Raw genomic sequence first — 21121 nt, 5'->3', positions numbered from 1 at the left:
GATGGCAGCAGGGCATGACTGAAGACTTTTTGTTGATCTCATGGTTTGAATCAATAAACCATGGATACTGTTTTGGCACACACCTGTGAAATGTAGGAGAGAGAATTCTAGGACATATATTAATCTATGGGCGCTATCAATGGAATATATTCATCTAAAAGGTGAGATAGAAAAAAAAGTGAGAAAAGAGGGAAGGGGGAAAAGATAAAGGAGGTGAAAGTGGAAGAGGAGAGGGGAGAAGGAGAAGAAGGAAAAAGAAAAAAAAAGAACTGGTCAAGAGCTTAGAAGAATTCATGGAGAAAAATCATTATGATTGGCCCCAGTGAGGAAAAAAATCTGTTTTTCTACAAAATTACTTTGTTCTGTGTTAGAAACAATAACAGGTTGATCATGACCTCAACATATTAGCCAGGTTCAATTAGAGGTCAAATGTAAATATATAACTAATGTGACAATTACTAAGGACAAATGCATATATACACATCGAAGATTTTCCCTTAGTAATTATGAGAAGCAGTTAAGCCATCTCTGAAAGACTATTGTCCTGGCCTACAAAGCAGGCCACCAGCAAGGAAAGGTGGCTATAAAGTATGAGACACGAGAACAAGCTGTAACTCACAGGCAGGAGCTGAAGCCCATGAGGATGCACTGAAACCCACATCAGTTCTTATTGCCCGTGTCTTCCATGGTGTGGGTGTCCTACAGAAGCTGGATCCCTTAGTCATGGAGCTGAACACACACTCCCTGGCCCGGGGCAGAGAAGGTAAAGGAGATCCTGGGGAAGGTGAGCAGTCGTAAGCCCAGCAGCTGCCTGGTGTCAGTGAGGGGAGGTGGCAGACTGGCAGCAGTGTGCATGAGCTGCAAGATGCTGCTGCTTCCCCTCTGCCCGCCAAAGCTCACAGAATCACTCTCATGCTGCACCCTCACAGGAAACACAGGAAAGGGGGCTTTGGGAGATACAGTCTGGCTTAGCCAACTTGACAATTACAAGCCACCACTCTCAGTTTGAAGAAGGGGATGGTTTTTCAGTTTTCTTGTATGCGTACATGTACTGTTTCTTAGTGTAGATAGGGCTTCTCCGCTTCCACACACTGACATTTGAGGCCAACCACTTCCTTGTCAAGGGTAGGGAGAGCTGTCCTGTGCACTGTAGGATGTTTAGCGGCATCTTGGCCTCTACCAACTAGATGCTCCTCAATGTGACAACAAAAATATCTCCAGATGTTGCCGAATGTCCCCAGGGGGCCAACTCTCCCATGGCTGAGAATCATTGGTCTAGAGCAGTGTGCTGCTTGAGAAGAAGAGCCATTAGTTCTTTATCCTGGAAACCAACACAGTGTTTTGCGTGTAATAAGTGCTCAGTGATTAGTAGTGGAATGCGCACACATGTGCATAAGCAAATATTTACCTTTCATCAAAGTGACAGATATGCATGTTAAAGAAAGTACTCTGCTCCTGAAGTGTTTGTTGATGTTCTGACTTCAGAGCACTGCTTTTTGGTCTAACTATTCTCCCAGATGATCTTCAGTGCTGTGGTTTTCATGTCTACGTTCCTGACTCCCATATCTTTGTCTCCAGCCCAGACTACTGCCCTGCCTGCTAAGTATTTGTTTTTGAATGTCTCCTTGGCCCCGCAAAACAGCATTTCTAAGCTAAACTCTTCCAGTCCCCCCACACATGGTTCTCCTGGCATCCTCGCGTCAGGGAATGGCATCACCTGCATTAAGTAGACCCAGAACCGCAGGAATGACCTTAGATGACAGACCTAAATACAAAACTTACCACACCCCTGCCTTCTTGCGGCGGCTTGTACCCGAGCCCTACTGGCCTCTGTACTGGGCCTGGACCCAGTAGAAGTTCACCGAGTGGGATGTTATCATTGTGGCATTGTGACTGAATTACTCTGCTCCAGAGAAAGAAAAAGCTAATCTCTCGCACTGTACAATCAAGCATTTTAATAACAATATTTAAAAAAAAAAAACATTTATTGTTAATACCCACGCACTTTGGTAAGTTATGACACAGATAACTTCACTTACTTCCCAGAAATGACCGAGTGTTCACAATTGCCCATTTCTCACCCACTGCCCTGTCGACTTTTGTGAGGCCTCTGCCCTCCCCATAGGCCCCTCTGCTGCCCCCAGCTGAGACAGCACTGAAGCGTCCCTTTGTCAGCTTCTCCCCAGGATCTGCTGGCCACAGAAAGACATTTCCCGTCAGGTCCCAGCCATGATGCCTCCTTGCTTGCCCAGCTTCCTGTTGCTGCTAAGGTCTGCTACCTCTCCCTGTAAAAGAAAAGTCTTTTCTGTCTGTTTCTGAGACACCTGAAGATTCCTGAGATTGGAGATTTTCCTGTTGAAATTGTCCTTTTGAATAAAGTTTCTCCTTATCTAAGTCTGGATTTTTCATTTGATACAACCTTGTGATATAGAAACTATTTTTAGCCTATTTTGTATAAGAGTAAAGTGAGACTTAGATTTTTCCCAGGGCCCCATAAACAAATGAGAAGTCCAGGAACTGAACCCAGGTAGTCTGACTTTCTGTGGGTGAGAGTCCACACACTCAGCCATTATGCTAAGGAGCCTCACTGAGTTTTTTAAAAGCATTATGTTCATTTAACGTTCCAACATAGAGCAGAAAATATTAAAATTTGGGTTTTTTTTAAATGTTATAATTTTTATTGCTTATTAATTCACACTAGCCTAAATTTGTGAAAACTATTAATTAAAATATCATAATTGGATTTTATATTTTTATATAATCTTATAAAGCACCTATATAAATACAACCACAGATAGTCCCCATGGTGCTCACTCTTATGCTTTTTATTTCCCAATTATTTCTATTTAATAATTTTATTTTCTCTGTGTGGAAGAAGTCAGAATACAGAGACAGATTTCTAGAATCCTTAGGGCTAAAATAGAAGAAAAGAACAAAAATGCAGATTCCTACACTCTCTGCATCCCAAGCAGCAGCTAGGAGGCTTACCCCATCCCTCGTGCCTACCGCCCCATTGAGGACTGACATTTGCAGAGCACGTACTCTGATGTGGACATCTTTCTACACATGTGTCAGACCCATTCAATACCACAACCCTCACGGGTAGTTGTGCTATTATTATTATTACCTTACATTAGAAGACAGGAGACTGAGGCATGAAGAGGGTGAGCAAGAAGCCCAAGGTCACAGAGCAAGTCGGTGGCAGAGCTAGTATTAAACACAGGGCACTTGCTCCAGAGTCTGAGCTCCCCAAACTCCACCAGGCTTTCCTGCACTGTCCCTCAAAGACTGTCTCACAGTTAGCTGCACTACAGCTCTACTGCTTTCCACTGGCCAGCAAATGTTGAGCACCTTCTCAAGAAAGCCCAATAATTGAGTTCAACGAAATAAAAGCAGGCATTGCAGACATTGCGCTAAAGAGGAAAAATCGCTGGAGACTGACGTCTGCAACTGAAAATGCCATGATTTAAGTTGCTTTTATACATATGTCTTCACCTTCCTAGCTTCTCGGGAAAGCTTTGGGTTCGCTATTTCAGTGTGTGGCACTGCTAGACCAGGGACAAAAGGAGAACTTTGTGCTGGCTTACATACTCAGTAACTGAGCAGCATGGAAAAGCTTGTGATTTTCATGGCCTCGCTTTCCTTTCCTGTAAATGAACTTGATCAGTCAGGCTGCTGCCAAGTTCCTCTCTATTGCTAACATGCTCCTAGTTTGAGGATTGTCAGAAGTAGCCTGAGCTATTAAAATCTGGGTCCACAGAGCTTACCTCCTTTGGAGAACTTTTAAAATTCCCAATGTTCAGGCCCCACCTCCAGAGATAGTGATTTCATTAAGCCCAGGCATCAGTGCTGTTTTTTCTCTTGTTACTCACTATGTGATTCTAATAAGGAATGAGGAGGCAGGTTTGAGAACCAATGTCTGGAGTGTTCTCACTTGAGTATACACCAATAATATCCAGAGGGCTATTTCCACACCCAAATTTTCTGACTCAAGACTCTTGAGGGTGAGGTATTTCCAGTAAGTTCCCAGGAAATGCTGATGCCGCTAGCTCAAAGTCCACACTTTGAACGCTCCAGAAGTTTTCATGCTCTCTGAAATGGTATATATGGTCAGATAAGGTTTGTTTTCCCTGTCCTGGAGAAAAAGTTTATAGATTTCATTGGATTCTCAAAAAGACCCACCACCTCAGAGAATAAGAGCCAGGTTTAGACTTTAATCATGAATTTAAAGCTTTTCAGTCGGCAAGGTATTATATCAAACAATTTTGCAACTTGTGCAGTCTTAAAGCAGTCTCGTGTGTGTGTGTGTGTGTGTGTGTGTGTGTGTGTGTGTGTGTGTGTAAGTACCTGGGCATTGTTGGGCTCCATGTTACCAACACACTGACCAGTACTCTTGGAGCATCACATTGGAAAAGCAGGTAGTAAAAATGACACCTTTCCCAAGCTCCAAATGTGAATTTTGTGGGTAGGTAGAGGTAGATGTACAAAGAAGGGAAGGGAGGCAGGGTGAGGGAGAGAGAATTCATTCTCAATGACACTATTGAAGAAAAATAAAATCTCTACAGATAATTATGTTGCTTCATGCCCACTGATATTGGAGCCATAAACTTGAGGAGATGAATGTTCTGCCATCACAATCACCCTGGGGATCATTTAAATAACATTTTATCTGCATGAATTACCCAAATCTCTCACCTAAAATATGGTGTGAGAAGTTCATACATAAATTTCATGTTTTTCCATCTTTTTAAGAAAATTTTTATTTTTATGAATGTTTTGAAAAGTACATAATATTTTAGAATAGTCATCTATGTATATAATTTATAAATAAAGAAATAAAAAAAACATATATTGAGGTTCCATGATAAACAGTTTGGAGCCTAGTCATTAGTTGTGGTGGGCCTCAAACTTGAGGGTGACCAGAACTACCTGGAAGCTTGCTAAATAAATGCGGATTCCCAGTCCTCAGCCTCATTCAGATTCAGGAGTCAGAGAAATTCACATTTTACAGTAGTAACATCTTAGAATGTTCTGAAACTTGCTGGGAAAATGTCTTATTTCTTTTCTCTGTAGTCAAAAGTAACTTTTCACTCAAAAGGCACAGATCTCCCTGGCGAAGGATACACAGGTGAGTGCAAAGAAGGAAACAAAACATCAGTTCTCTGCAAAGCTTTCTATTTCCCTTTCCCATGAGACCCCACCTGTTCCCTAACCCCCACCATCCACCCCCACCCCATCCCTGTTGCTCCCCTAAGGTCACTCCGCACATCATTTCTCAAGGGCAGAATCCAAATTTTCTCTAATGCCTCCCCATAAAAGAACTTTTCCCCAAAGCCTCATTCATTCAGGACATGGACATGCAAGCGAACAAGTCGATCCAAGACGGTGCCATCCAAAAGAAGGGTTGCAGTACTGAAGAGGAATTTTCATTCAAAAGACTAATTAGCTCTCTGTTCTGCTTCTGTAAATATGCTTGCTTCTGGGGCTGTACTTGAAATTAACTAAAGACTTACTTTCTCTTTTGTTTGAGCAACAAATATAACTGTTTACACCCCTTGCATTTTTGTAACACTTTATAACTGCCAGTAACCAATAGCAACTCTCACCCTGTGTAACATGATGTAACTACCTGCAACCATAGCAACTCCCACCACATTGTAATGGTCTGAGGACAAATCAACCAATCAGCCTGTGCCAAAACAGATCTATATAAGGGATGTTACAACTGCGCTCCAGACCTAGATCTTCAGAGCACTAGCTCCTCTGGGTTCACTGGTGTAATAAACTTGAGTTCTCCAACTCTCTGAGTGTTGCTTGTTTTCTCGCCGGTCTGATTTTGGATCTTCTCTGCAAAATTTCTGGAGGCCCCAGCGAGATTCCAACCATGCCAGCCTTTTGAGCCACTGATGGGGTGGAGGAGCTCTGAGACAAATGAGGAGGCATGCCACCTGATGAGTATTCCGGATTCTCTTTCCAACTGGCACCCTGACTCCTGGGACAGCTGAGCCCCCAACTGGATTCATAGGAGGAATGGACCAACTCACCAGGAATGGCCACAGGATAAGGTAAAGTGCCCGGGTCAGCCCTCAGTCAAGTCCCATCTCTGGACAGAAGAGGAGTTTGATCACCTCCTAGTCTTCTTAGACATTGGTCAGGGTCTTCTCAGTGGAGGAAGACATTGGGGTCTCCAAAGAGGGGGTCAGAGATATCAGGGTCTCCTCAGTAGGGGAGAGGTAACGTTTTTTAACCTGATGTTTGAATGAGTGAATGAATGAGTGACTTGGTCGGTTTGACCAGTCAGGTACGAATTTGTGGTTCCATGGCTGGGCACCCTTAAGTTCCCCTAAATGATATGGAGTTCATGCAGGCTCATTCTGAGGTTCTGTGGTGAATGATACATGGTCCAGTGCAGCATTGGACTAGTGTCTGATCGCAAGTCACAGAGCTGAGTCCGCTACAGCTGAGTGTCACTTAAGCTCTTTCGGGACACAGCCAGATGAGCATCTGAATGGTCTCCTCTTTGGAGGGGGCACCACCCTCCAAACTGTGTCACCATCACAGGTGGAATGTGTTTTGTTAACATTGGGCAAAAGGAGTAACCAAGCATCCTCCACAGGTTAAGGGGAGCGGCCGCTTACTCTTCACGGAACAGGGTTAAGGAATGGTGGGAGGTTGTATGAAAGAGAGTGAGTGCTGAAAGAATGAGATGTGACCTTGCTACAAAGCAAGAGTTGAGCCACAAGGTCATGAAGCGAGAGTTGACCCTGAATCTGTGGTTTTGTGGCGAACATCTTACGGCTTAAAGTGGTGTCACTGGATCTCTGTGAGGGGTCTACTCCAATGATATGGGTCGGGGGTTTATACCAACCCACCAATGTTAAGAGGCACCTGAAATAGTCCCATGAAGGGTGCAGCAGAGACGGGCAAAGCGAGTGATATCCTCTCCAAAGTTTCCCTAACCCTATCCCTCAACCCTCCATGTGGCGTGATTGTTGTCTGTCGTGGAAGACATGGGGGGGTACATAGGGAAAGCCATGATGGTCAAGAACTTCGAGAAAAGAGATAAAATGGCCCTTTTGACATAGGGGCCCTCTGTCAAATTATTTTCTTCAAATTTTAAGGTCTATTTTGTTCCTCTATTGGGAAATTCTTTAAGGCAGATAGGAAGGGAGGTTCTTCTAAGCCAAGTGTCTTAAACTGTATGTTGAAAAATTTTAAGAAAGGTTTGTCAGAGGATTATGGGGTCAAGCTGATCCCAGGAAAGCTTTGCACTCTTTGTGAGCTTGAATGGCCCACCTTCGGGGTAGGATGGCCCTCTTAAGGGACCTTAGACCTCCTCACTGTGAGAACCATACACTGGGTAGTGACAGGGACCCCTGGACATTCAGACCAGTTTTCGTACATAGACTCATGGTTGCAAATCGCTACTATAGTGCCCTCTTGGGTCCAGTTCTGCACAAATAAGAGAGAGCAAGGTACTCATGGCCTGACAGGGTAGGTGAAAGGACAAGAGAGAACCAGCAAAAATCATCCATCAAGGGGACCCTGAGGAAAAACCTATCTCCCTACTGCCATACATCCCAGCAACCCCACCAGTCCCCACAGAGCCACTCTACCCAGAATTTCCAGACAGCTCTCCACCATCCATGCCTTTACCTCCCCAACAACCTGAGCAGCCACCGAACACAAGTCCACAGCACCTTCGCTCAGCCACACAACCAGTTCAGCAACCTGAAGACCTTCAGATGCTCCTCTAAGAGGTGTGAGGTCCCTTTAAGACTGGAGAAGATGGCAGACTCCAGCCAGGCCACCCTGTTCTCTACTATCAGCCATTCAGCACAACTGACCTCCTCAACTGGAAGCAGCACATCCCGTCCTATTCGGAGAAATCCCAGGCAGTATTTGATCTGTTCAAGTCCATCTTCCAAACTCATCAGCCTACCTGAGATGACTGCCGTCAACTCCTCCTGACTCTCTTCAACACTGAAGAATGGCACCAGATTCTGTCAGAAGCACAAGGACAAGCACCGGATGGTGTACTAGACTCTGCAGCATGGGTCTCAGGGGCTGTGCCTGATATCAGGCCTAATTGGAACTTCAATGTACCACACGGAAGAGAGTCTCTCAATAGGTACTGGCAGGCCATACTACAAGGGGTGAAAGTTGGGGCTAGGAAGCCAACAAACATGTCAAAAATGGCAGATACTCCAGAGGCCAGAGGAGTTGCCCACAGAGTTCTATGAGAGACTATGTAAGGCATTCCAGGTATATATCCTTTTTGACCCCGAAGCACAAGAGAACCAGTGCATGGTCAATGCGGCATTTGTGGCCCAATCCTTCACTGACATCTGTCACAAGCTTCAAAAATTATAGGGCTTTGCTGGGATTAACACCACCCATCTGCTGGAGGTCACAAACAAGGTGTTTGTAGACCAATGCGCCTACTGAGACCAGGAGGCCCAAAAGATAGCTGACAAATGGATGAAACAGAAGGTGTCCCTGCTGGCAGCTGCATTAGGGAACCCAGGTCCAGTACAATGGACTGCTGCTTCCACATGGAAGAGAGAAACCAAAAGAAGACTCCCACTTCGTTGCAACTAATGCACCTACTACAGAGAGACCGGCCATTGGAGAAAATAGTGCCCTCATCATAGAAAAACACTTGATAGGCCAAAGAAGTTCAATCAACCTTGTAAAGGAAAATACCAGCCTGAGCCAGTCATCTAAGAGCTCGTCAGGTGGGCTGAAGAATAATCAGACTAGCAACCCTGATCTTAGACCGGGCTCTCTGATCCTAGGCCCCTAGAAGCCTACAGTCACAATAGAAGTAGGGGGCCAATCAATAACTTTTATGGTGGACACTGGGGCTTAATATTCTGTGGTAACGAAGCCTGTGGTTCCCCTCATGGATCAAACAGCAACTATCGTTGGGGCCATGAGGGACTGAGTTGCCCACTCGTTCTGTAAAGCCTGCTTATGTCAGTCAGGGGGCCACCTAGTGATTCATGAGTTCTTTTACCTACCAGAGTGCCCCATTCCCTGTTTGCATAGAGACTTATTAACAAAGCTTGGAGCACAAATAACCTTAGGAAGTCCACCAGCCTCACACTGAGGAGCCAACCTGCTTTCATGATGGCTGTGACTGTGCCCCGGGAGGACAAATGGCATCTTTATTCTCTGGGAGAAAAACAAACAAATCCAACCTGTCTGTTAGAAGAGTTCCTTAGTGTCTGGGCAGAAAAGGGGAGGTCAAGTCTAGCCAAATATCACACACCCATCCTGGTAGACCCGAGACCAGGAACCATCTCTGTCACATAAAGGCAATATCCAGGGTCATGAAACGCATGCCTAGGAATTCGGGACCACATCCAGCATCTGTGCAATGCTGGAATTCTAGTTGTCAGTCACCTTGGAACACTGTTCTTGCCGGTCAGGAAGCCTGGAGGGAACAATTACTGCCCCGTTCAGGACCTTTGTGCCATCAACAATGCAGTGGTCACCATCTATCCAGTAATCTTGAACTTCTACACTCTCCTGAGTCTCTTACCTGCCCAGGCAAGCTGATTCACATGCCTTGATCGTAAGGATGCCTTCTTCAGTCTCTGGTTATTACTGGCCAGTCAGCCTTTGTTTGCCTTCGAGTGGGAAGACCCACACACCAGAAGAAAAATGCAACTGTCCTGGACTCGACTGCCACAGGGCTTTAAGAACTCACCCACCCTGTTTGGTGAGGCACTGGCCACAGATCTTGCTGCCTTCCCTGGAGAGACTTTGAACTGCACATTACTTCAGTATGTAGATGACCTACTGCTGGCTAGCCCCACCCAAGGAGACTTTTGGAAAGGTACTAGAGCCTTACTGGCCCTGTTCTCTATCAAGGGATACAAGGTGTCATGGAAGAAGGCTCAAATCTGCAAACAGAAGGTCAGATACCTTGGGTTCATCATCTCGGAAGGGCATCAGGCACTCGGACACAAAAGAAAACTGGCCATCTGCTCAATACCCCAGCCAAACACCAAGAAAGGGGTCCATGAATTTCCAGGGACTGCTGGATTCAGTTGGATCTGGATACCAGGTTTCTCTAAGATTGCCAAGCCACCGTATGAGGCCACAGCAGGGTCTGGTAAAGACCCCCTGTAATGGGGCTCCAAATAAGAAAAAGCTTTTAGAGAAATAAAGAGACTCTTAACCAGTGCCCCAGCATTAGGACTACCAGATTTGATACGGGACTTTAACCTCTTCGTACATGAGAAGAGTCACACTGCACTGGGGGTCCTCACACAGTCAGGCCATGGCAGCGCCCGATTGCATATTTGTCCAAATGGCTAGATCCGATGGCTGTGGGATTACCTTAGCTGCCATGGTAATCCTAGTCAGAGAAGCGGACTAGCTCACACTGGGACAAAACATAAATGTAAAGGTCTCCCATGCTATAACTGCATTAATGAATAATCAAGGACATAAATGGCTGACCAATGCCAGAATAACTCATTATCAGGGACTGCTTTGCGAAAATCTGGGAGTCTGCCTTGAAACTGTACGTACATTGAGCCCTGCTACATTTCTGCCCACTAAGGAGGGGCCTCCCGACCACGATTGCGAGGAAGGCACAGATGAAGTTTACCCAAGCAGGCCGGACCTGACAGAAGTTTCTCTTTGGGACCCAGAACTGGTATTGTTCACAGATGAGAGCAGCTTCATCCACAAAGGACAGTGCAAAGCTGGCTACACAATTACCGATGAGGTAATCAGAACTGAGGCTCTGCCACAGGGCTGGTCATCACAGCAGGCCAAACTATGGGCACTCATCCAGGCACTGGGACAGGCTGAAGGGAAACGGGCCAATATCTACACCAACTCAAGATGTGCCTTTGCTACTTTGCATGTACAAGAGACCGTTTATAGAGAGGGGATTACTGACGCTGGGAGGAAAACGGATCAGGAACAAAGAAGAAATCCTCCAACTGCTAGAGGAACTCTGGAAGCTTCAAAAGTGGCAGTCATTCACTGCAAGGGCTACCAGAGAAGAATGAACCCTGTCAGTAGAGGAAATCGACGAGCAGACCAAGCAGTTAAAGAGGCTGCCTGCCAACCAATTGTCACAACAGGTCCTAAGTCAAGCTCCAGCATTCACCTGGCACCAGAATTGGCTCCATCCCCCAAATACACTAAGGAGGAAGAACAATGGACTTCGAGGAGGAAGGAGGGCTAGTGAGAGCTTCCAGATCAGAGACTCTTTATTCCCACCGCGCTGGCAGTTCAGCTATTAAAACAACACCATGAATTAACTCACCTAGGGAAGACATTTTTAGAAAGCCTGGGGGGCTGCTACTATTTCATACCCAAACTCTCAACCTTGTGTGCCCATATCAGTGCTAGGTGTGTGACTTGTGCATGAAACAACACTGGCCAAAGAGCAAAATCTAATCCAGGGGTGCAAACAATTGGAACTATGCCATTCAAAGACCTAGAAGTGGACTTTGCTGAGTTCAAGCCCTGCCGGGGCCATAGATACCTGCTTGTGTTGGTTTGCACCTACTCCAGATAGGTTGAAGCCTTTCCTACGTGCACTAAACGGGCACGAGAAGTAGCCAGGGCCTTATTGAGGGAAATCGTTCCAAGATACAGGCTATCCCTCTCTATAGGATCAGACGATTGACCTGCCTTTGTGTCTGAGAGAGTCCAGACCTTGTCCAAAGTTCTAGGAATCAAATGGAAGCTCCACAGGGCCTACAGGCTGCAGAGTTCAGGGAAACTTGAATGCATGAACCGGACCCTCAAAACCACTCTAGCAAAGCTTTGTCAGAAAACCTAGTTATCTTGGATTGATTTGCTGCCTTTAGCTCTACTCCAAACACAATGCACCCCAAGGCCTTTGGGCTACTCCCCTTTTGAAATTCTTTACAAGTGACCTCCCCCAGTGATAGGGAAGTTAAAATGAGACCCTCGATTAATGGCTGACCTACACATGTCCCAACACCTTCAAGTCTTAGGGAGGATCCTTCTCCACATCACTCAGGAAACTTTAGAAACAGCTCCTATCCCTTTAGGGAATTGGGTCTATCTCCTTTCAGCAAGGAGATGAAGTATAGCCAAAGGAGCCGCTCTAGCCAAGCTAGACAGGACCTCACACTGTTATATTAGCAACTCCCATTGCTATTAAAGTTGCAGGTATCATCCCATGGATCCACCACACCTGGGTAAGGAGAGCAGCGCCTCCAGAAAAGCGGGAGACTTGGACTGCAGAGCCTCTTCCTGATTAGCCACTCCAAGTCACATTCCGGAGGCAGCAGAAATCCACCTAAGATCTTTGGCCCTGCTCTGGCCATCCCCAGAAGCTGGTCAGTCTATGCATGGCAGAAGCCTGAGGATCGACTGTCCAGGCCGTCCAGATGTTCACCTCAGTCGGCTGAAACCAACAGCTCCTACAGAAACTCCCTCGTGGATGGCACAGACGGATCGCACCAACCCTTATAAGTTGACCCTGAGAAAGACAAAATGCCCTGCTCCAGCCACAAACTAGAAGCTGGCTGGTCCATGCACGGTCAAAACCTGAGGAATCTCATCGTGGGGCTCCTTATAATTGGACCCTGGGGAGGGAGGGAAATTAAGGCAGAGAACTGTGAACTATGTATCCGTGTCACCAAGGAAGGTCAAAGAATTTCCACTACCTTACTTTTCTATAGCTACTATCAATGCCAGGAAACTCAGAAAGGGATCTGTACCTATAACCAGACTTAATATTCAGTATGTGACCTATTAAATAACCAGCCTTATGTATGTTATAACCCAATGATCCTCTCGCTGAAACAGTTTTTGAAATAAGGGTAGCTTTAGGGGGCCGGAGAGGATGGGCAGATGGATATGCGTTGGCCCAGACTAGAGTAAAAGGAAATCCCAGTCAGAATACCTTAAAGTTTGATGCTTGTGCCTCTGTGAGTCAGGGCCAATGGGAGGAAGGGAGATCCTGAAGATCTCTCAGCTAGGTAAAAAGCTACAGGACAAAAGAAAAGGTATTTAGGTCCTCACAGCTTAACATGTGAAAGAAGATGTGCCTGTTGGTCATGTGTCTTATGGGCTACTTGGGAAAAAGACACCACCAACAAGAAAGAGGTGTATTTAAAAAAGGGGGTAGCTCTATCAAACTGCACCACACATAAGTGCAGTCCATCAGAACTAATCACAACCAACCCCCTGAAGCCTCATTGAAAGTCCGGGGTAGTACTAACTCTTGGCATTGATGGAAAGGGGTTAAATCCCTATGTTCAAATTTGTATCAAAGGTCAAGTACTAGATCATCTAGCTCAAGACTTTTAAGTTTACAAATCCTTCTACAAGGAAGTAACTGAACCCCTACCCCCACCACCACAATCAACTAAAAATTTATTTCTCAAAATGGCTGAAGGAATGAATAGCTCACTCCCTGATTGTCAACTCCTGCTATGTATGTGGGGGAACTCTGATGGGGGATAGGTGGCCATGGGAAGTTACAGAATTAGTTCCCACCAAGGCAATGCCAAATATAATGGCCCCATGTACCTCTGATGATGGTCAATGGATTTTATTTTATATTTTATTATTTTATTTTATTATTTTATCTTATTTTATAGGACAATACTGCCTGGCTACAGGTGGAGGAAATCTCACAGAGTCAGTCAGAAACTTAATTTGCCTAGGCCAATGATAATATAATTCTACCTCCAAACAAAGCATGTGGTAAGGAAACAGGACAGAGAGAAATCCATCAGCCAGATTCCCAGAGCTAACTAGAACCTAACAAGACCCAGGCAGGGGCCGAGACTGGATAGCCACACATGGGCTTTACTGGATTTGTGGAAACAAAGACTACATCTGCCTCCCCAAAAATTAGGCAAGGAGCTGTATAATTGGCATGATAAAGCCTTCTTTTTTCCTTTTGCCTCTTAAAACAGGGGAACTGCTTTGTTACCCCGTCCCACAACCCTTACAATGGGTAAAAAGAGAACTCTAAATAGGGTACTCGAAGGATGATGAGTGGCCCCCAGAATGGATAACCAATACTATGGGCCCACCACTTGGGCAGAAGATGGATCTTGGAGATACCATACCCCTATTTACATGTTAAACCAGATTATCTGACTGCAGGCAGTCTTAGAAATCATCACCAAAGAGATTGGGAGAGTCCTGACCCTCCTTGCACATCAACAGACTCAGATGAGAAATGCCATCTACCAACACAGGTAAGCACTAGACTATTAGCAGCAGAAGCAGACGTGTATGAAAAATTCAATCTCACCAACTGTTGCCTACACATAGATGACCAGGCCAGGCAATTGAGACTCTTGTCAAAAAAAAAAATGATAAAGCTGGCACACGTGCCTGTGCAAGTATGGCACAAATGGAACCCCAACAGCTTTTGGGGGAATGGTTCTCTACCTTCGGAGGCTTTAAAACCTTAATTGAGATAGTACCCATCCTCCTCGGGGCCTGCCTCCTTCTCCTTGTCTGTTGCCTTTTGTTATCCAGTTGATCACCTCCCTCATAGAGGCTATAGTGGAGAGAAAGACTGTAGCAAAGATCCTTATGCTGTGGAATTACCAGCCCCTGGCCCGGGGAGATCGGGGAGAGCAAGAGGCTGATTCCCTATAAGAACATAAATGGGCATCAAAAGGGGGGAATGAAGAGGAGTTTTCATTCAAAAGGCTAATCCACAGTCAGTTTCACTTCTGTAAATGTGCTTACTGCATGCGCTATACTTGAATTGATTAAAGACTTACCTTCCCTTTTGTTTGAGCAACAAATATAACTGTTTTTACCTCCTGTGCTTTTGTAACACTTTATAACTGCAGGTAACCAATAGCAACTCCCCCCATGTGTAACAGGATGTAACTACCTGCAACCATAGCAATTCCCACCACATCGTAATGGTCTAAGGACAAATCAACCAATCAACCTGTGCCAAAACAGGTCTCTATAAGGGATGTTACACCTGAGCTCTAGGCCCAGCTCTCCAGAGCATTAGCTCCTCTGGGTCCACTGGCGTAATAAACCCGAGTTCTCCAGCTCTCTGAATGCTGCTTGGTTTCTCACCGGTCTGATTTTAGATCTTTTCTGCAACATTTCAAAAGATGATATTCCCATACACATTCATTCATTCAATAAATATTTTGAAAAATTTTGGACAGTGCAGTAGGCATCATTCAAGATACTAATACAAAACAAACAAAAAATTCCTGCTCTCACAATACTCACAGGCTAATGGGAGGAGACAATGAAGAATTATATCTTATTTGAAGATGGTGTTAAGTGCTGTGGGGGAAAAAAAATGTAGCCTGGAAAGAAAAGAGGGAAAAGCTCACAAAAAGGCAGAACATGAACATTTATTGACCACCTATGAGTTGGTGTTCTGCATAAGTCACTTCTCTTAATCTTCACCACTCTTTCATTGTATTTATTATTATTATTATTTTATCATCATCATCAACATCATCATCATCATCATCATCATCATCATCATCATCATCATTATTGCCAGTAGACATGTAAAAAACTGAAGTTTCAAAACTGTAAGTAACTTGGCCAAGGTGCTAATTAATAGCTGCACTGCATAGAACTTCTTAGGTGGTTGTAGGAACAAACCCTGGGGCAAATTTGTGAAGGAGAAGGCCCACACCTGCCTTTTCTTAATGTTCACACACCCACCTTCACCAGGACTTGCAAAGCTTTGTGGAATATGCCAGACCTCACCTTTCCCCATTAATGTTTTACCTTGTTCTCATTCTCTGAAAATCCTGTTACCCCATGCTAATTCCATAAATGGATTCTCTTTCTAGAATTCAAGGGACTAGTGAATGTTAATCTCTGCTAATCTTCCAAATTAATTTATTCCACTTATAGCCTAATTAGTCAAAGTATTGTTATCCAGATAACATCTTTGACTGGCAGTTTTTCTAGAAACGGTCCCTAAACCTAGCTGTGGAAATATTAGGCCTACTAGTTGGTCAGTGAAGAATATGCTTGCTGAAATTATCTCATTTACTGAGATTAGAGTCATAGTTAAAATATCAGTTCCTCATCTTCCAGTCTCATAACGATTGTACTCTCAAAAATGTTATAAGAAAAAGAACGTTTGTGTGCAAGACACAACTTCATCTGTCACTAAATGTAGATTTCTCCAGACACTGAGAAAAATTATGAGTTGAAGAATTTTAGTACCATGAAAAAGTGAGTGTTTTATAGATAAGAAGAATAGGAAATGAGACCAAGAAGGATTAAGCGAATCTCAGAGATGACAATTCTATCTGTCATTTCTGATAGAGCTAGAGTTAGTGCCTAAATTACAACACTGAGGTTTGGGGAGGGGGGTGGTGGTGGTGGCGGAGAATTATTCGTTCATTTCCTTGTTGTCTAACCATCTTCAACTCTCATACTTTGAGGAAAGTATGCTAAGAAAACAGATCGAACTGAATAAAAAGACTCAATATTATGAAGATGTCAATTCTGTCTAAAGGACTCTAAAAGAGTAATGCTATTCCAATAAACACACGTGCGCACACACTCGTGCACGTACTATACAATGACTAGTTCCTGGAACACAGTAGGTTGTCTTACATATTGTTTGCCTTCCATTTTCACTTTCATGTCTTTGTTTAACAGTTCCCAGTTCCCAGAATGCTCTTCCTGTTCCCCTGGTCCTACCTCATCACCAAGCCCCAAATGACCCACCCTCTCTTCAGAATTGCACTAGCATCCACTTGGTGCTCAGTACATAATACTACATAATCTTTTTGGAGGCAGAGGCCATGATTTCCACTTCTTCCTGCCCTCATAGCACCAGATAGGCCTTCGTATTCAGGAAAGGCCACCAACTTCTCTTCAATTTGGTTCCTCTTCACTTCTCTGCTTGTTTTCCTTAAGCCACACTACTTATTGGAAATCTTCTCATGGCTTCCATTATGTAGGATAAACTCCAACAGCTCTGGAACAAGGGATATGAGCTCCTTCAGGAGTATTCCCAATAAAATATTCTCTATTTTATGGGGCTTCACCTCCTGCCTCATTGTCCCCTCCCCTGAAACACACATACACACTCTCTTGAGGGGGCCACGGATCTTCTCATCACTCCTCTTGCAAAATCTCATGCTTTTATATATGCTGTTTCCTTTACCTGAAATGCCTGGGAAACTCCTTGAAGCTCCAGCTCAGACACCATGGCCTATTTGAAGTTGTTCACTTTTCTTTATCCTTCCTTATCCTGAGCTCCCATATTGCAGGATTGTTGCAAAATCAGACCTGTGCAGTTACGCTTGGCCAGTTGGCATGGGTTGATTGGTAATTTGTCCTCAGGCAGTTACAAAGAGTTACAAAGTATGGAAGATGCTATGGGTTACAGGCAGTTACAAAGAGTAACAAAGGAGGTTTTCAGACAAGAACTCAAGCAATATATATTGTTATCTATCTAGACAGAACAAGCGAAAGGGAGGATGAGTCTTTAGTTAATTTTGAGGTCACCCTGCACTTTGGCCTATGCGGCGAGCATGTCTACAGAAGCAGAACAAAGAGCTGATGATAAGGTTAGCCATTTGAGTGAAAAATTTCTCCTTACTATTACTCTTTGTTCCATAATACATGGTTCTGATTAAACAGTAAGCTGAAAAAGGATTGAGTTTTCTTCATCTTTGTATTTCCAAAGCCTATTTAGTGCTTTCAACATGGTAAGGCGCTCAGCGAATACAGAATGATGGGTGGATGAATGAATAAATGAATGAATGAACAAGTTTAATATATATTTGCTGGTTGTTGATATTAGTATTAGTGACCCTGAGAATGTTGGGAGTTATCAACGAAGGTCCCTAAGAGTCTTACATTCTTTGCCATCCTTGGGGAAAACCAAATCTGGCTTAGGGTCAAAGGCCTCATATGCACGATACTCTCTCCTATCCCTGAAAACACAATCTGCTACCTGGAATATTTGGTGGGAAACATTTTAGGAGAAAATGCTAATAATTGCTTGGCTTAATTCTTGTAATTATTTTTTCTATGAAGCTCCTTATGTCAGCCTCTTCTTGTTCTTACAAAGGGATATATCAGCACATAAAATCCTTTGATTTTCAGGATGGCTTCATGGACATATTTCTCATGTGATCACACAGTCCCCCCTCCACCATGCAAAATAGCCCCACACTTGGTTTAATGCTCTAATGCCCCCATCTTGAAATTCTTAATAAATTGGAAGAAGGCACCCCATATTTTCATTTTATGCTGGGTCCCACACATTATGTAGCCAGTCCTGCCAGTAAGTACATGGTGCATTATTCCCAGCTTCTCCCAGTTTGCTGAAACTTCCCAATTTTAACACCAAATTTCCACAAATTGGGAAACCCTTCTTTCCAAGGCCAACTAGAACAATTGGCCCCCTCTATTTATGGCCCTCAAACTGCAAACATATGAGGCATGCATCATTTTGTTCAATTAATAGTATGACCTAAGGGCTTACAAACAGAAGAGTCCATTTAATACATATAAAATTCTATGGTAAACTCTGTGACCCCTACAAATGAACATTTCTAAGCACAACTTATACATCTCTGCTAACTACAGTTTAAGGCTTTATCAACTCACACTTTTAATTCACAAGGGACCTATTTCAAAGGACATCTGTGGGAAAGAGCTGCAGAGTCTGTGGTCACTAGAAGGGCTTCGGTGAGTTTATGAGCCATCTGGAATTTATGTAAATGTATGTATGAGTGTTAACTACAAACAACACACAAAGCTTTAATCAGTTTCTCAAGTCCTTCAGAGACTGTGAAAAAATATAACACACTTGTTAACTGTTGGTAAATATTGAAATTTTGAGGCATTCTAGTTAAAGTTCTAAGGAGCTCTGCTTTGAGGACCTGAATATAACAGATCTTCTGGGGTATCCATGAAACAAATTCATTCTTTTTTAGGGCCAGAATTCATAGATCCATCTCAATCTAGTGATCTGAAACTCTACCAAAAAGTCTTCAAAATATGATATAATGTGTCCAATCTCGAATCTATATTCATTTTAATACATTACATATATTTGTCTATCCTGGGCAGCTAGGTAGATGTCACAACTTCTCCAGATTTTAAACTGATACCTACAATGCCATCATATGTGCTCTCAATGGGCACCAAGTAAATTATACATCCAGGGACTATAATGTCCACACAATATTTAATCATACCTTCAAAAAACCAGTGCCTCTGGGGAAAACCAAAAATGCAGTGGTTACAATTTTTCATGGAAAATGCCAATACATGAATTTCAATAGATCACAATCTGAAAGAGAGAGAGAGAGGGAGGGGGAGAGAGAGGAGAAGAAGAAGAGAAAGGAAGAAGAAGAAGGAGAAGGAGGAGGAGGAGAAGGAGGAGGAGGAAGAGGAGGAGGATGTCTGAGAGGAGTGAGGGGGTTATTTGACCTATGAAGTCTTCTTCTTCTTCTCATCCGCCTTCCTCCGCCTCCTCCTCCTCCTCACTACTCCGCACCTCCCTCCGTCCTCTTCACTCTTCCTCCTCCTTCCTCCCCCTCCCCCCTTCCCTCCTCCTCCCGCCCTCCCACGCCCTCCCTCCCTCCCGCCCTCCCTCCCTCCCCCTCCCGCCCGCCCTCCCTCCCTCCCCTCCCTCCCCCTCCCTGGAACCGGCAAAGAAACTTGAAGACACTATAAATGTACAAGTCCCAGCTCAGTACTGGTTTAGCAGCAATGCCTGTGACAGATTTACTTATCAACTAGATTAATCAACTAGATGAACATGGTTGGCTGCAATACCTGGCATCCCATTGATTGGTGGCAGATTTGTTTAATCAACTAAATTGTCTAAGAAGTTCCTTCTCCTCTATTTTGCAACCCTTCTCTGAGCGTTTTCTCTCAAACTACTCACGTCCCTGGGGAACATAATGTGCCCAAAATTAATTCACTCAACAAATATTTACTGGGTATCTACTACGTAATGGGTATTGCCCTCAGGACTTGGGATCTCGTAATCAACAAAACTGAGCAAGTGCTTGTATCAACTTACATTCACCAATAGTGCGCTGTTACCATTTCCCCACATCCTATCCAACACTTGGCATTAGTCTTTTTGATTGCAGTTTGATAGAGGTGACGTGGTATGTCATTATTATCTAATTTCCATTTTCCTGATTAGTAATGAAGTTGGCAAATTATTTGCCACCTAGTTTCCTGTCTATCAATTTTCAATTAATATCCTTGGCTCATATTTCTATTGGACTATTTTTATTGCGTTACCTTAATTTGTTGTATATTCTGGATACAATCTTTGGTCTGGTTCCCAGAAGTGGATCCTGACACAAAGACACAAAGGATTTTTTTTAAGTCTTAAATATTTAATTTATCTCAAGGAAAAACAGTTGGAGTAAGAATATAGTTTAAGCCCCCCAACACCTGAGTGGGTGAATACTCTGAGAGGTTTGCACCAGTAGAAGTTTTCAGAAGGCCCGATAGCTCAGCGTGTTTCTTTCGTCCTTGCAGTATGCCACCACGGGCTGTTCTCTGACCCTGCACCCCACGGAGAAGCCAGAACATGAAGACATCTGTGAATACTGCCCCTACTCCTGCCCTTGTCCTGGTGCTTCCTGAAAGTGGCAGGGGTCCCTGGAAGCCGTGATGTCCCATCTCATGCATGCCCACAAGAGTATCACCACCCTTCAAGGAGAAGACATCGTGTTTCTAGCTACAGACATTAACCTGCCAGGGGCTGTCGACTGGGTGATGATGCAGTCATGTTTTGGCCATCACTTCATGCTGGTGCTAGAGAAACAAGAGACGTACGAAGGCCACCAGCAGTTCTTTGCCATCGTTCTGCTCATTGGCACCCGCAAGCAGGCCGAGAACTTTGCCTACAGGCTGGAATTGAACGGGAACCGGCGGAGACTGACCTGGGAGGCCACGCCCCGGTCCATCCACGACGGTGTGGCCGCAGCCATCATGAACAGCGACTGCCTGGTTTTTGACACAGCCATAGCACATCTTTTTGCAGATAACGGGAACCTTGGGATCAATGTGACTATTTCGACATGTTGTCCATGATGCACCGAAATTATTTGGGCACTGCGCTCTGTGGTTAATAAAGTTTTTATTGATGTTTTATTCA

General features: G+C 44.2%; 1 protein-coding gene across 1 annotated transcript; it reads left to right on the top strand.

Annotated features, from left to right (window-relative positions):
* The first annotated feature begins 20382 nt into the window (after positions 1 to 20382).
* LOC107497881 (E3 ubiquitin-protein ligase SIAH2-like) lies at positions 20383 to 21121 on the top strand. The gene has a single exon (XM_016120215.2). It carries the CDS (start codon positions 20635 to 20637, stop codon positions 21055 to 21057), a length of 423 nt encoding a protein of 140 aa, XP_015975701.2. The 5' UTR covers positions 20383 to 20634; the 3' UTR covers positions 21058 to 21121.

The sequence above is a fragment of the Rousettus aegyptiacus genome, unplaced genomic scaffold (genome assembly GCF_014176215.1).
Source record: "Rousettus aegyptiacus isolate mRouAeg1 unplaced genomic scaffold, mRouAeg1.p scaffold_m13_p_4, whole genome shotgun sequence".
NCBI classification, from domain to species: domain Eukaryota; kingdom Metazoa; phylum Chordata; class Mammalia; order Chiroptera; family Pteropodidae; genus Rousettus; species Rousettus aegyptiacus.
Note: the sequence above shows the minus strand (reverse complement) of the source record. Positions and strands in the feature narration are given on the sequence as shown.